General features: G+C 39.5%; 2 protein-coding genes across 2 annotated transcripts; one reads left to right on the top strand and one right to left on the bottom strand.

Annotated features, from left to right (window-relative positions):
- Nucleotides 1–6,330: 6,330 nt before the first annotated feature.
- LOC137001293 (uncharacterized) lies at nt 6,331–12,213 on the bottom strand. Its single transcript, XM_067359931.1, has one exon. The coding sequence runs from the start codon at nt 12,068–12,070 to the stop codon at nt 10,769–10,771; it is 1,302 nt and encodes a 433-aa protein (XP_067216032.1). The 5' UTR covers nt 12,071–12,213; the 3' UTR covers nt 6,331–10,768.
- Nucleotides 12,214–12,719: 506 nt separating this feature from the next.
- Nucleotides 12,720–14,577, top strand: LOC137001095 (uncharacterized). The gene is made up of 3 exons (XM_067359169.1): nt 12,720–13,449; nt 13,852–14,204; nt 14,533–14,577. The coding sequence occupies exons 1-3, from the start codon at nt 12,720–12,722 to the stop codon at nt 14,575–14,577; spliced, it is 1,128 nt and encodes a 375-aa protein (XP_067215270.1).
- Nucleotides 14,578–15,774: the final 1,197 nt, after the last annotated feature.

The following is a 15,774-nucleotide window of genomic DNA, read 5'->3' as shown; positions in this document are numbered from 1 at the left end:
TTGTATAAATGAGATGTATGATTGCGATGCGAGAAGAATATAAAGGTACGGCGAAATGAATATAAAAGCAACGGCAAAATAAGTATAAAAGCAACGGTGAAATAAGTATAAAAGCAACGGTAAGATAAGTATAAAAGCAACGGCGAAATATGATTGGCTTTGACGTGAGGCGTCTTAGTGTGATCGGCGGAACGATCGGCGCAAGCGCCGTATGATCGAGTCGTAACAGTTGGCACACGACGGAGCGCCTGTCGGTGAGTGCGTTTGTAGAGTGTCGCGAGTCCGTTCGATAATAGATCGATGCGGACTGCTCGGCGGCGCGGATTGGTCAACGCGGTTTTGCCTGCCGGACGGATTACGATTTGAAGTCCCGGCGAAGAAACGCGATATTTGGATCAGGAAGCCGATTCCGCTCAGCGGGAGTACGAGAACGCTCGTACGCAAGCGGAAGTAGAACGGCAATCCGGCTAGGTACACGAAAATGCCCGTTGCACGAAGATCGGTGCCTAGAGGGGCCGAGTACGCTCGGCGGGAGTACGAGGACGCTCGTACGAAGGCGGAATTAGAACGGCGATCCGGCTAGGTACACGGGAATGCCCGCTGCACGAAAATCGGTGCCTAGAGGAGCCGAGTACGCTCGGCGGGTATACGAGAACACTCGTATGCTGAGGCAAGAATACCGAGGACGCTCGGCGGTACACGAGAACGCTCGTGTGCTGGAAAAAGGCATAGGAGCCGAGTACGCTCGGCAGACTACGAGAACGCTCGTAGAGTGATGTTCGCTGTCTAGCAGCGAACAGGATCTGATGAAAAGACGTACAGCCGGGCCTCTTTTATACCCGGCTGGCGGCCGACTGACTTCGGATCGGCAAGCATCGGCGGTTACGGCGGCGGGCCCCCACTAACGGAATTTCGGAACGGTCGGATGTGGGGGTCCGTGCGGCGCTTGACCGCCGTTGTTTTTGATGAAGCTTTATCGGCGCTCGATGCGCCTTTGGTGGGCTATGGACGATGGACGGTCCGTAGCCGTAACAATGCAGCTTGCAGGCTGCACCGTTACATATTAAAATAAATATTATTAATTATAAATAAAATTATTTATTATAATATGATACATTTAAATCATTGGAATCCTTAAATAATGTACATTGAGAGAGAATGAAAAAGAAAGCGAATGACGAAATCTCGTAAGAGTAAGGTATCTAAGCGGCTGGTGAGGGGAAAGCAGGTATAAATGAACGACATAAAACCGGTAACAAATAAAGGGACATGATTCCCCTCTGGACGTGTTTCCTCTCTTTTGGGTTTGTCGGTTACAAAGAAATAAAATAGCATTTACAAATTCTGTAAGTAAATGAATTAAAATACATTTGATGTTGCAGAAAAATGCTTTTAACATAAAATAATTAAAAATTAAATTTTTTTTTAAACAATAAAATTTAAAAATTATTTTATAATTTAAAACGCACATAATATATAAATGGTTAGTAAAAGTCAAAACAAAAACTGCAATACACAATAACACAATTTGTGTTTAACCGCGTGATCGCACTAAAACTCATACTACAATTCACAAGGCAGTCTACGGCAGCTAGCCTTTGAATATATGGTAAATGATAACATAATCTACAAATCCCAAGTTGAAAGAAAGCAGGATCTAGTAAAAGTTTTTTTGAAAGTACTTTACAAAATCAAGATTCTGTTAAATACGGCCTTTTCGTTACAGCTTTATAAATATTGTTTTATAAAAACATAAACATAAAATTAAGGTTTATATTACATAGAAACATATCTCTTTAGTACATACCTCTTTAGTACATACCTCCTGGAAGAGCTTCCATCTCGAAATATTGAAATCGGACACTTTCCAAAGTTACAGAAGATGTAACGAAACGGAATTTCCTTAAGTTTTATCCGCGTTGCGTGCGCTCGCCACAAGGATCAACTATAGACTGCTCTACAGACGTAATCGGAGTAGGTAATGACCTGCCCTTTTCAGAATGAGAGCTCAGACTATCCCCCTATCCAATTCTATCATTCAAAGTACAGAATTAAAAAGTTTATTTTTGACATTTTGGCCAGCTTTTTGGGATTCTGTCCCACTGTGCGTCGCCCGAATCATACGAGCTTTATTAAAGGGTTACATCACTTTAAATCTGAAAAATTAACGCCATTTTTGGCAATTTTTTTTAGGAAAAATTATTTAATAAATATCAAATTGTTATAAGTTTACTATTTATACACATCTTAAAGTATACAGAATTTTTTTTTTTTTTTTATAAAATGGCGATACTGGAGCGGTGTTTATGATAGTCGGTTTTGAGAAACCGCTTAATCGGCGTGCAGGATAACTGCAATATGGTTCGACTTAGAACAAAAAACAAAATGTTTATATTCTACATGATATTTACTAAAGAAGTACATAGGGATATTTAGAAATATTGATTTTTGTAAAAATGGTAAACGTTAGAAAAAAAAATATTGTTTTTATCCAACAATTTTTGATTAAAAATGATTATAGTAAAAAAAGTTTTTAATATATCGTAAAATCTGTATGTACTTCTTTAGATTATGCAAAAAAAAAGATTATCCTAAAATTTCATGTGAATCAGATCAAAATTGTAAAAGATATCTTGCACGCCGATTTGAAAAATGTTATTTCGAAAAAAACGCGTTTAAAGTTTCGTTTAACGATATTTTGTGTATAAAATTCAAAAATGATGAATAAATGATACATAAAATTATATTTTTAAGACTCTAAACTAACATTTAAAAAAAAAAAACAAAATTGATTTTTTTTAATTTTAAAGTGGTATGACCCCTTAATAAAAATAAAATTTTTATAAATAATATATATTAAATATTTTATATAATAGTTACCTAATACTTTAGAATAAGATTATAATTAAAAAAAAACTTATGTAATGAAATAAAATAAAATAAATAAATATAATTGAAACATTATATGTATTTATTTAATTTTATTTTATTACATAAGTTTTTTTTAATAATAATCTTATTCTAAAGTATTAAGTAACTATTATATAAAATATTTAATATATATTATTTATAAAAATTTTATTTTTATTATTAATATTAATAATATATATTAAATATTCTATATAATAGTCTCTCTCTCTCTCTCTCTCTCTCTCTCTCTCTCTCTCTCTCTCTCTCTCTCTCTCTCTCTCTCTCTCTCTCTCTCTCTCTCTCTCTCTCTCTCTCTCTCTCTCTCTCTCTCTCTCTCTCTCTCTCTCTCTCTCTCTCTCTCTCTCTCTCTCTCTCTCTCTCTCTCTCTCTCTCTCTCTCTCTCTCTCTCTCTCTCTCTCTCTCTCTCTCTCTCTCTCTCTCTCTCTCTCTCTCTCTCTCTCTCTCTCTCTCTCTCTCTCTCTCTCTCTCTCTCTCTCTCTCTCTCTCTCTCTCTCTCTCTCTCTCTCTCTCTCTCTCTCTCTCTCTCTCTCTCTCTCTCTCTCTCTCTCTCTCTCTCTCTCTCTCTCTCTCTCTCTCTCTCTCTCTCCCTCTCTCCCTTCCTCCCTCCCTCCCTCTTTTTCTCCCTCCCTCCCTTTCCCCCCTCCCTCCCCCCCTCTCTCTCTCCCTCTCTCCCTCTCCCTCCCTCTCTCCCTCCCTCTCTCTCTCCCTCCCTCTCTCTCTCTCTCTCTCTCTCTCTCTCTCTCTCTCTCTCTCTCTCTCTCTCTCTCTCTCCCTCCCTCCCCTCCCCCTTCCTCTCCCTCTCCCCCTTCCCCTCTCCCCCTTCCCCTCTCCCCCTTCCTCTCTTTCTCCCTTCCTCTCACCCTCTCTCCCTCTCTCTCTCATAGTTTATTATTATATTTCATCTGTATGGCTTTATTCTGTTCTCGTATTATCCCACATAAAAATAAATTAAAATGCGCTATATTTTATATAGCATATATGAAATATACAATAAATTACTTTCTCTTTCTATTTTACTATTTTAAATATATTTATGTTGTTGCGCCTACTATGGTAGCGGTAGGCGCTGCGTATAGATTCGGGATTCGCCGTGCTGGTCAAGCGGGCTTTGGCTCGGAGAGTGTAGAATAATTAAGCACTTCTGAATATATATATATAATAGCTTTTATTTGGTATCTTCTTATTACACTTGTCACCTCACTTATTCGGCGACCGTACTACCGTGGTTACGCGTGTACGCGACGTGTCGTGCTTCGTCCGGAACTTTGCTGATAAAAACCCGCGGCGCCTTGTGTGCCGCCTTAATTTATACGGATCAGTATTCGGAACACAATGAGACTTGAACTATATCGATCCATTGTGTTACCAAAATGCTGATCTGTTTAACCTACTTTAGACGCAAGTGACACTCGGGCTTCTAAGAACGAGTGCTCGCGTCAGCGCCTAATTGTTTAATAATTAAATAACTTTTGTCACAGAATTCTCGAGAAGTGGCCTCGATTAATGGCCTTCTAAATGTTTATTATTGTTATTGCCTAATTAACCTATAATTATTACGTTGTGGTCTTTCGACACACAACAATGTAATAAAATCTACATATATTTCTGACATTGCAATAAAAATAATAATAATTATGACATAATTATAGCAATGTAAAAAATATATGTAGATTTTATTATATTAATTACATTTTATTTGTTTATATTTAGCATGAATATAAAAAGTAAAATAGAAAAGATTAATAACTTATTGCATATTTTATGTATGCTATAAAACAAAAGCTTATTTTTGTGTAGGGAAATAGGAAGAATAAAAATTATATAGATAAAATATAATGATGCAAATGAGAGAGAGAGAGAGAGAGAGAGAGAGAGAGAGAGAGAGAGAGAGAGAGAGAGAGAGAGAGAGAGAGAGAGAGAGAGAGAGAGAGAGAGAGAGAGAGAGAGAGAGAGAGAGAGAGAGAGAGAGAGAGAGAGAGAGAGAGAGAGAGAGAGAGAGAGAGAGAGAGAGAGAGAGAGAGAGAGAGAGAGAAAGAGAGAGAGGCGCGAGTAAATATGTAAACGAATATGAGTGGAGAATAAAGCTGAACGATACATAGTGAGCGAGCAGTCGTGAAAAAACAGAATGAATGTATCAGTAAGAAATCGAAAATACAAAAGCGAAATAATATTTATGCATACATATATATAGTTCTCAGAGGCAAAGATAGTACAATTGTCTGGCTTTGTCAAGTCAGCAGATTGCAGCTCTATCTATCTCGATGTCCAGCAATTAATCTACCGCTGCGTCTTACTCACGTATATAGAACCGCACACACACATCTATACTAAATAATTAAAACTAAATATCTTTTACATTAGGCTTCTAAACTTATTTCTGAAAGCTTCATATTCTTTCATGTAATCCCTACTACGGATGCAGCTTGTTTTGTATGTGCAAACTACATAACTTTTATATTAAGCAAATATTATTACGAGCTGACGTCAGAAGCCGGTAATAAAATTGTAATTTTGAGTTTTTTTTATTTTTTCATATAAAATTGCTGCTTCCGTAGTGTCTTACTGTTTGTACTTTAATTGTAGAGAAGGATTTATCAATCTGTACAGTAAAAAAAAAGTTAAAATGATCCTTCTAAGTTTCACGTTAGGTCGGTAATACAGACCCTTTTAGGATCCCCTTAAAAGGATGCTAAAGTGACGGACGAATTCCGACGCGAAAGCGCCATCATTTCGATGGTACTAAAAATGAAATGACATTATCGGCGTAGCCTACGCCGCGTAGGTCCGTGTGTACGCATTTGTTTGTAGTGGTAACTCACTACACTGACGTGTGATCTGTGTACGTGTGTCATCGGAAGTTTGTAAACAAACCATGCTTGCGCTTGTTTCCTCGACTGAAATTTTGTCGCAAAGCTGCAATATAATGTCCGAGAAGACATAGGCGTATACAAGGTGTCAAATAAATATAAACTAAATATGACAAAATAATAAATAAAAATATACATATAATACTATATTGTTACGTCCTGATAGATGTAGAATTTTTTTCGTTGGGCTCGGCGATCGACGTAAACGGACCTGACCGCACGAGCCGAGCGGCACGTTTAGGACTTGCGACGGGTCAGCGACTGGAAGAGTCGTTTTTACTCCGTCAACAAGTCAACCGCTCGTGGTTCCCTTTTTGGGTCAAGGAATTGAATCCCTATTACCCGGGGCGGAACCTTTGTGCTCAATTTGAGAGGGAAGGTGTGAGGGGGGTGACGAACGAGGAGGGTGTGGTTAAATGAAAAAGAACAAAAGTTTAATTTATTAAAGACAACATTTTAATTTGATTGAATTTATAATTAGGATACAAAACTTAATTCTTAATTGCAGGTGCTAATAATTTTATTTTGTGTATTCTTTACAAATGTGTGTGTGTGTGTGTGTGTATGTGGATTATTCCTCAGGGGAAAGGACTAGATTTAAGAAATCAAACCCTGTAAATTCAGGGTTAGGAAGATGCGGAGGAGGCTCGACGTATTCAATGGTGGTGGCTTCGGAGTTGACGGATATGTTGTCAAACTCCGGATCGTTATGTGGGAGTTCCTCCAGTTGAGCCTCTGCTGGAGGAGGGTGGAAACGGACAGGCGAAGGGGGTCTGTAGTCCAGGAGCTCTTCAAGGATCGGAGAGATGGACCTGGGGGTAGGAAGTGGTGAAAGGTCAAGAAAGGGTTGAGGAGATTGTTGATGAGATTGTTGAGGAGATTGTTGAGGAGATTGTTGAGGAGATTGTTGAGGAGATTGTTGAGGAGATTCCTGAGGAATCGATGGTGATACGGGAGGCGGGTCGGTTTGAGTGTGTGTGGTTATACGAGAGTTACTACGTGGGGTGTGTCGCCTAACTCTAACGGGTCTTACGGTGACCCTCGCCGCGTATCTAAGGTATGGTGGGAGGAATATAGCTATGCAGAGAGCGAATGCCGAAAGGTCCGAGCGATTCCGCCGATTGTTGAGTCGCGGCAAATTTTTAGTTCTCACTGATAAATAGCACAACAAAGTTTATAGGGACGGAGCACAAAATAATAATAAAGAGAGGAAAAATAAAACAAATGAACTAACTTACTCGTTACAGGATACTTTCGGATTGAGTTGAATGTGTACGGTGGTTTTGAGCAGGCGCCCCGTTGAGGGATGGTGTGTAGGCGTCGGACCCTTTTGTCAACGTGTGGGCACCCTGCTGCTGGATGGTGTCGTCAGGGTGATGAACCCTCTACTTGGTCGTGACAAAGTATCGACCTTTTTTATTTCGCGGCCAGAACTACTCGGAAAACTGTCTTAAGGACTTGGCAAAACTTGGTTGATAACTGAGTGACTAATTGGGTATAATCGCGCTTGGAGCCACCAAAACACGGGTTTTTATACCCTTTCCTTGGGGTGGATCCATTTGGAAAATCTTAGGTTTTTGAAGCGGGGATCGAATAGGAATTAGTCTTGTGAGAAGATTTTTAATGTGGGGGAGGATGGCGTCATTTTTAACTAATAGGATTAGGTTTAGGTAATTAAGTTACTTGGAATGGGGGTAGGAAGAAAGGGGCCCTAACGAATAAGGAATAGCGTCGTTTCGGGTCCATATGCGATGGGGGTAGGTTTTTGAGGTGGCGTAACCCGGTTGGTGTTAATTAGTATAGGTGGGGTGCATCTCAGTGTAAGATCTAGGTGGGCGTAGTCTTTAGACCGTACGACGGAATGAAGGGTGGTCTATAGAGGTGCTTGCCCCGATTCCCGGCTTTCGGATTGGAGGGTTGAGAATCGGTATATGAGTTCGCGAGGCCTTGGGTCACTGATCTAATAAATTTGACAGTTTACGACTGTCGCGTGGCCCTGGGGTCGCGTGGAGAGTGCGATTAATGCATCTCGGTTTCCCAGACCTACTGAACACGTGCACCGTATCAGGTGTCATGCCTTCTAGGCGTGCGACTGTGGTCATTACCCGATCGTCACTCGGTAAAATCCTATCTATTAGGGTTCCCGTAGGCAGAATCCAAGTATATGGCTAGCTAGTGCCAGTTTTTATTTCTTACTTTAAACATCTGGAGTCGACTAAAGACTCCGGTTACCGCAAGTTTTGACTTTTATGATTTTTCTGACGACGATAGGCACGCTGACCGACCAAGGTATTTTCAAATATCTATCCCCCTTGCTATTTTTCTCTGTGAGAAAGTTCGAGCTCATGGTGTCTCGTGAGAAAAACAGCTCTGGCGTTATAATATTCTTTAAAAGTTTTTTGTTGGTCCCGTGTTTACTAGGTCTGGTATTTAATAAAAAGAAAAGAATCGTGAAGTCTGATCAGGACGTAACACCCCCCACCTTAGACAAATGTTGGGGGTATGCAACATTTGCAATTAAATTAAAGATAGATTCTTTTCCCCTTTTTTTTTTTTCGGTTAACATTCCCATTTAAGATGCCGAATCGTTCTTACACTGTTTGTTTGTTAAAGAGAAGGAAAGGAAAGGCGACCTCCAAAACCCCTTCCTTATTCCTTTCGTTCTTTTTTTTTTTTTTTGCTGTCGCTTACATACTATATATATATATATTTTTCTTTCGACTTTATTTCTAATAATAAAAATCTACTATAAAGGATTTGGTGAAGCCTTCTTCCGTGGAATCCCTTTAAATGTTTGATAGAACATGGTAAAATGAGTATAGAAAAGAAAAGATGGAGTTTTATTTACGTGATAATCGTGTCCCAAAATGTCACGTACGAAGGCCCGCAGGTCAGTCCAACCACATGTTCCCTTTTATTGCTTTTCTGGATAGTCACTTATCTTCTCCATCCCTTGGCCCCAGCTCGGCTTTCATCTTCACACAGGAACTTCTCTGTACAGTCTTCTTATCTTCATTGTTATTAATAAAGTTTCCGCAACCTTCACATGGGTTGATCTCATGGATCAGGTAGGGTGATGTGGTAGGTGCGTACTCAGGTTTGTCCTTAGTCACCGGATTATGACAACACTGGTGACGGGAATTGTGGTAGTCTACCACAATTAACGTATTTTCCCAATCAGGGCAGTCGTACATTAAGTTCCGTGAGCAGCGAGCAGACTCCAGGGTGATCTTTCAGTGTAGCGTCAAATGGATTAGTGGCACATTACTCCTCGATGTATGTATAGATATTTCTTCTTCTTTCTCTCTCTTTTTTGTATTTGTAAAAGTTGGTACTCTGACATTCTATACTGTGACTGATCATCAAGTAATTCTCCCTATAGCAAATTGTTAATGAAAAGGATTCCACTTTATCTAAGATTTACTTATGAGAGGATTACGGATATATGAAAATCCCTTAAGTATACGATATTATTTATTTGTGTATGTATTAAGTAGAATATTTACTAGAAGTTAAGCCTACGTCTAAGTTAATTATTTTGCTTATTTACTTAGATATATATATATATATGCTTTTAGAAGTATGTATCTATATATATGTATATATGTATATAAGATTATATATGTTTGATTATTTATTGAGGTAGATAGTAAAACCTTCTTTTTTTTTCTTTCTTTTTTTTTTTGTACTATATATATGTTTGATATATAGAGATATATGTATATATAGATATTTCTTAACATTATTTTAAACGTGTATATATGTGTATATATATATATATATATGTATGTATGTGTGTGTATAATATTATGGTTATTACTTATACTATTGAATATATATATGTATATATATTTATGTATTTTCTTTCTTATAGAAGATAATTTAAAGATAATTTTTTATAAAAGTGAGTTATATAAATTTTTTTTTTCCCTTTTTTTTTTTTATAAAAAACTTTTCTTTTGCCTAATAACAAACATATTATATATATATACATATGTATATTTTTTTGTTATTTTTATTAGTTATTATTTGTGATTATAGCACTAATTATGTGTATATTCTTATGCGTTTTAACTCAACGCGGATGGTACGGTGTGTGTGGCTATATTCGCTATTTCTTGCGCAACTCCTAATTCTATTAATAAGTCTCTGAGGTTGTGGTAAACGTTGTTAGTTTCATTCTTGATATCTAATTTGATGAGTGCACCTTCGTCCCGAATTGGTTTGATTATCTGCATAATTCCGGTTTGCTGTTCTGCGATGCTTCGAGTGACATTTATGGCCCTACGAGACCATGTGGGTCCTGTAGTGGCGGGGGCTGTGTAGGCTAAGCTACATGGCACAGCTTGCCAGTAATGTTCTCTGAACCTCTCCTCGAGATGGTAGAGTTCAGCTGTTGCATGGCGAATATACACGCCCCAGTCTCGGAGGCCTATCTGCACTGTCTCATCTCCGTTCATCTTCGTAACGATGCCGCGTTGCCATCCTCCTTTTGTTTCAAGAGCAACAATGTCACCTAGTTTTGTATTCGAGTGGAAAAATCGGCGTTTGTTCATCCGCTGGTTGAAGTCCTCCATCATTTTTTGGAAGGATTCTTTACTATTTTCCAAGTGAATCCAAATTAGCATAGGCGAAAACACCCTTACTATTTTAACAGCAAACGGCGAGCGGCTCAGTTTTTGAGTATCGAGGTGTTCGATCTCCATGTTTCTATAAACAAAAAGGTGGTGTTGGGGTTAGGTGCGAATTTCGAGTCGCAACTGCGAGACCTCATGATAAGGAGCGAAACAGATTAAAATAGATAAAACAATAAAATGCGTAAAATCAAAGTTGGCGCTTGTGTAAAGTTGATAGGGAAACTGTTGTTTATGTATTTCTCTTCTTTTCTTCCTGTCTTTCTTTCCGTCTCCCCCCCTTTTTTTTTTTTTTTTATTATTTTTTTTTCTTTAAGGGAAAGAGAAATCAAGCGGTCAATCCTTCAGTGCGAATGTATAAGTGGATGCGTCCTTTGCAGGTAGTAGGGGGTAGGTTCCCCTCTGTGAAGAGTCTTCTATCTGGTTTCGTTCTGCGGGTGGTTGTGTAGCTTCTCGGTTTTCATCGCGTGGTTTTTTCAGTTTTAAGTGTAATAGGAGCTGAGTTAACGAGTCCCAGATGGCTCCAAGCAAATATATGGACCATCCGTATACTGTGTGTAGAGCATAGCCATGCACAATGGTATCCAGTATTAGTTTTACTGCTCTTACTGCCAAGTAAATTCCTAAAAATCCAGCGCTTATATTGCCGAAAATTAGGAATCGATTCCAAAATTTCTGCCATGCCGAGATAGCTATTTTTTCAACTGATGCCTCATCTAGGAAGTTTGCAAAAGATCCTCCATCGTGCATAATCGTAGAGTGGCCCATCATTCCTCTGGCCAAGGTGTTTAACATTGCGGGTCTCTCAGCAGGAAACATAATATGATCCCTGAGATCGCTTAAATCTCTTTCAGTATATATGCCGCTGGTAGCAAGTGATCCGGGGCTAATGTATTTCCAGCTCGGTGTTGTCATCGGTTTCATGGTCATCGGCGGTACTGTATGTATTGGTTTAGGAGTGAGTCTATACCATGCATCTCCCAGAAGATACATGGGTGGTGCGAATAAATTGCACGTAATCTGCGTTCCTTGTCGTAACAGTATATGGGTTTGCGGTGTTAAAAATTGTGTTCTGTTTTCTCGCGTCACAGGCAATTGATCATAGCATTCTTCGGTGTGTGCTACTCTTACTTCGACAGGCACACATTTTACTATGTGTATTACTTCGCCAGCTAGTAAGGCCATGTATCCTGGTCCCTTCATGAAGTGATAAGCGAAGACATCCGGCGATTGGGTGGCTATGGCTAATGAATTGTGTAATATTTTTTGTTCGAGCTGACATTGTTGCAGTAAAATATTCTTGTATAGTTCACTAAATTGAGTCCGCACATGTTTCTCTACATATACAAATTTAGAGTTCATATAGGTGAAGATGTCCAAATTAGCTATGCGTGATTCTTTTTTAAAAATTGCTACGCCTGGTGAAGTTTCGAAAATTACTAATTTTGGATGTTCCGTGTGGAAAAGAGTGTATCCACAAGTCGAATAGGAGTCTCTGCTTGCCAATGCAAAAACTGTGTCTTCTGTAGTCATGGAATAAACAATTTGCTGTTGTTTGTTGACGACGTCTATTATTCTGTGTGCATATCCTTCATATAATACTCCATAAGTGCCGAACCTGCAGGTATCCGTGGGCATGGATGCCCAGTAGGTATCCCCACCCTCGATGTCAGTGCAATGTGTTGCGCTCAACGCGCAGGTCACTCCAGACCTCAGTTGGACTCGGTTCGTGTTTATCTTCACGTCAGCTATATAATCCTGTAGTGTAATTTTTATGGTTGCGAGTACCACGGCTTTTTCCCATGTGCCAAATGGATCGCTATACGTTGTTCCGGAACAGGTGCCATCATTGTTCACGTGTCCGGCCAGTGTTACCGGTCGTGTTGCAGTTTGATTGGATTTCAATCCTGTTATTCGAGTATTCCCGATTTCGTAAGTACCATACTGTTACATAGTTACACGTCCTTTTGAATTAGGCGCGTAAGCATGATAGCGCGATTAGGACAGGAGAGCAGGTAGGATGGCGCTGGGGTGATAACGTGCGAGACATACACGCGTATCGGCAGATCCGGGCTCTCTTCCTCTCCGGACAGCGTAAGGAACACATGTATACGAAGGGTAGTGAATAAAACGATTGCGAAGACTTAATCAGTGCGTGGCAGATAAATTACTCATCGAACCTTTTTCCTCTGCGGGGATACGACAGTTTGGCGACGAGGATGGGATACCGCACAAAAGTTTAAGAGAAAAGTACAAATTTTTGCAAAGAAGAACTCCGGATTCTGCCATGGCTGAGGCAATCGTACATGGAAGTTTCGCAATAGAAGCTTTCGATCCTGCCGTTACAAATTGGAAGCGTTGGCTAAAACGTTTCGAGGGTGCCGTTACAGTGTTCAAAATTCCTGAACCGCAGAAAGTGGCGTACCTACTACATTTCATCGGAAGTAAATCTTTCGATATACTGTGCGACAAGTTAGCACCTCTCGACCCGTACACGCAGACGTACAATACAGTTGCATTACATTTGGAGGATTTCTACGCCCCTGCACCGCTTGAAATAGCGGAAAATTATCGTTTCCACCAGAGGAAGCAGTCCGACGGGGAGAGCATACACCAGTACGTGGCGGCTTTACATAAGATGAGCATAAACTGTAATTTTGGAAACTATTTAAAAACGGCGCTACGGAATCAATTCGTTTTCGGGCTTACAAGCCGACGTACCCAAGCGAGGCTATTGGAAACAAAGGATTTGACCTTCGATAAGGCGGTCGAAATTGCTCTTTCAATGGAATTGACAGAGAAAGACGTAAACCAAATTCAGGCAGCGGGGGTATCATCCGTGGACTACGTGGGCCAGAAAGAAGCGGCAAGAGGGAAGAAGGACAAACGGTCACAGCATAAGAAGCCGGCAGTAAATAGACCAGCGGCATACCAGAAAACAAAGCGTGCCATACAGGACGTTCCAAACCATAACAATACAGACGGTACAAATAACGTTACATGTTATAGATGCGGAGGTAAGCATTTAGCTTCAAAATGTACATTGAATAGAGAAATCGTATGTTCAAACTGCGGCATTAAAGGTCATTTAGCAAAGGTATGCATGAGAAGGAATAAAGCAACGGCGCATCAGTTAAGCGACATTTTATGGATGAATACGGAACATATCAAGCATAGAGATAGGTATTTTGTTTCCGTCGAGATTAACGGGAAAGATGTGCGTTTCGAAATAGACAGCGGAGCGGCTGTTACAATTGTTAGTAAATATTTTCTTAAGCGTTGGTTTCCAGATGCACAAATAGAGAATACAGATTTAAAATTATTTACATTTTGCAAAACAACAATTACGGTTATCGGTTACGTAAAAGTACAAGTACGTTACAAAGGGATTACTAAGTCATTAAATATGTACATTACAGTCATGGATAGAGAACCACTCATGGGGCGGGAGTGGATTCGTCAGTTAGGCGTACAATTGACCAGTACAGTTTTTACGTTAAACTCAAATACAGAAATTGAATTACATAAAATTTTACGCGATTACGAAAATGATTTGGATCCTTCAAGTACAAAAATCAAGCAAATACAAGCGCGGCTTATTCTAAAAGAGAACGCGAAACCAGTTTTTCTAAAAGCAAGGAAAGTACCATTCAAAATAATACCGTTAGTAGATCGGGAGATAGACAGACTCGTCAAAGAAGGAATCTTACAAGAAACGAGCGCGGCAGAATGGGCGACGCCGGTCGTGCCCGTTTTAAAGAAAGATAATTCGGTAAGGCTCTGCGGAGATTTTAGCGTAACAGTAAACAAACAATTACTAGTAGACGAATATCCGTTACCTACAGTGGACGAACTTTTTAGTACCTTATCAGGAGGTCAAAAGTTTTCAAAAATAGATCTTAAGCAGGCCTATTTACAAATGGAAATTCATCCCGCGGATAGAGAGTTATTAACCCTCAATACACACCGGGGATTATACAAATGTACACGTCTATTATACGGGATCGCGTCGGCGCCAGCAATCTGGCAGAGAGAAATAGAAACTGTACTGAAAGGTATCCCAGGCGTTTCTGTTTTCTTAGACGATATCAAAATTACAGGTCCGAACGACCAAGTGCATCTGGAACGACTTAGGGAAGTACTAACACGTTTAGCGAAATCTAATATACAAATTAATAAGGAGAAAAGCGAATTTTTGAAAGAAGGTATACATTATTGCGGCTATTACATTGATAAAAACGGTATTCATAAAGAGAAAAGAAAAATGGAGGCCATTGAAAAAATGCCACGCCCGAAAAACATTTCTGAATTACGTGCGTTTTTAGGATTAATTAATTATTACGGACGGTTCATTCAAAATTTAAGTAAAATACTTACGCCATTACATACGTTGTTACAAAAAGAAAGCGGAAAAGCTGTGAGTTTCAAATGGACACGGGAGTGCGAAGCGGCTTTCTTAGCGGCGAAAAGAGAGTTTACGAGTAATAAAGTTTTGGCTCATTACAATCCAAAACATCCAACGATCGTGGCTTGTGATGCAAGCATGTACGGCGTAGGAGCGGTCCTTTCGCAAAAGTATCCAGATGGATCAGAGCGAGTAATCCAGTATGCTTCGCAATCCTTGTCCCGAACACAGCAGAAGTATGCACAGATTGATAAGGAGGCGTATGCGATTATTTTTGCGATAAAAAAGTTTTATCAGTTTCTATACGGAAATCGTTTTACACTCTATACAGACCACCGTCCACTTACACAAATATTAGCAGCAAACAAGACGTTGCCGGTACATAGCGCGATGCGCATGCAACATTACAAAATTTTCTTACAAGCTTTCAATTACGATATCAAGTATAAAAATACGAAATTACATAGCAATGCAGATGGATTGTCGCGATTACCAATTCAGTCAGAGGACGATTTCGAATACGATGTAGTAGATGAATACGAAATTAAATTAATAGAATCCCTTCCAGTCACTTTTACAGAGTTAGCCGCGGAAACCGAAAAAGATACAGAATTACAAAATTTAGCGCGTGCGTTACAATCAGGCAAAGAGATAAAGCCGAGGGAAAGATTCAATGTTCCGCTTGCTGAATTTAGTTGTCAACGTGGCGCGATTTTACGGGACGGTAGAGTCCTAGTGCCGCGGAAATTACGAAAGAAAGTTTTGCAAGAGTTGCATGAGGAGCATTTCGGCATTATTAAAATGAAGGAAATGGCTAGGAGATATTGTTGGTGGCCGGGTATCGACAACGATTTAGAAAATTTAGCTAGGAACTGCGAAAATTGTAATTTAATTCGAAACAATCCGCCAAAAACACAAACACTTACGTGGAAGCCAG

Source organism: Linepithema humile, chromosome 7, assembly GCF_040581485.1.
Source record: "Linepithema humile isolate Giens D197 chromosome 7, Lhum_UNIL_v1.0, whole genome shotgun sequence".
NCBI lineage: Eukaryota > Metazoa > Arthropoda > Insecta > Hymenoptera > Formicidae > Linepithema > Linepithema humile.
Note: the sequence above shows the minus strand (reverse complement) of the source record. Positions and strands in the feature narration are given on the sequence as shown.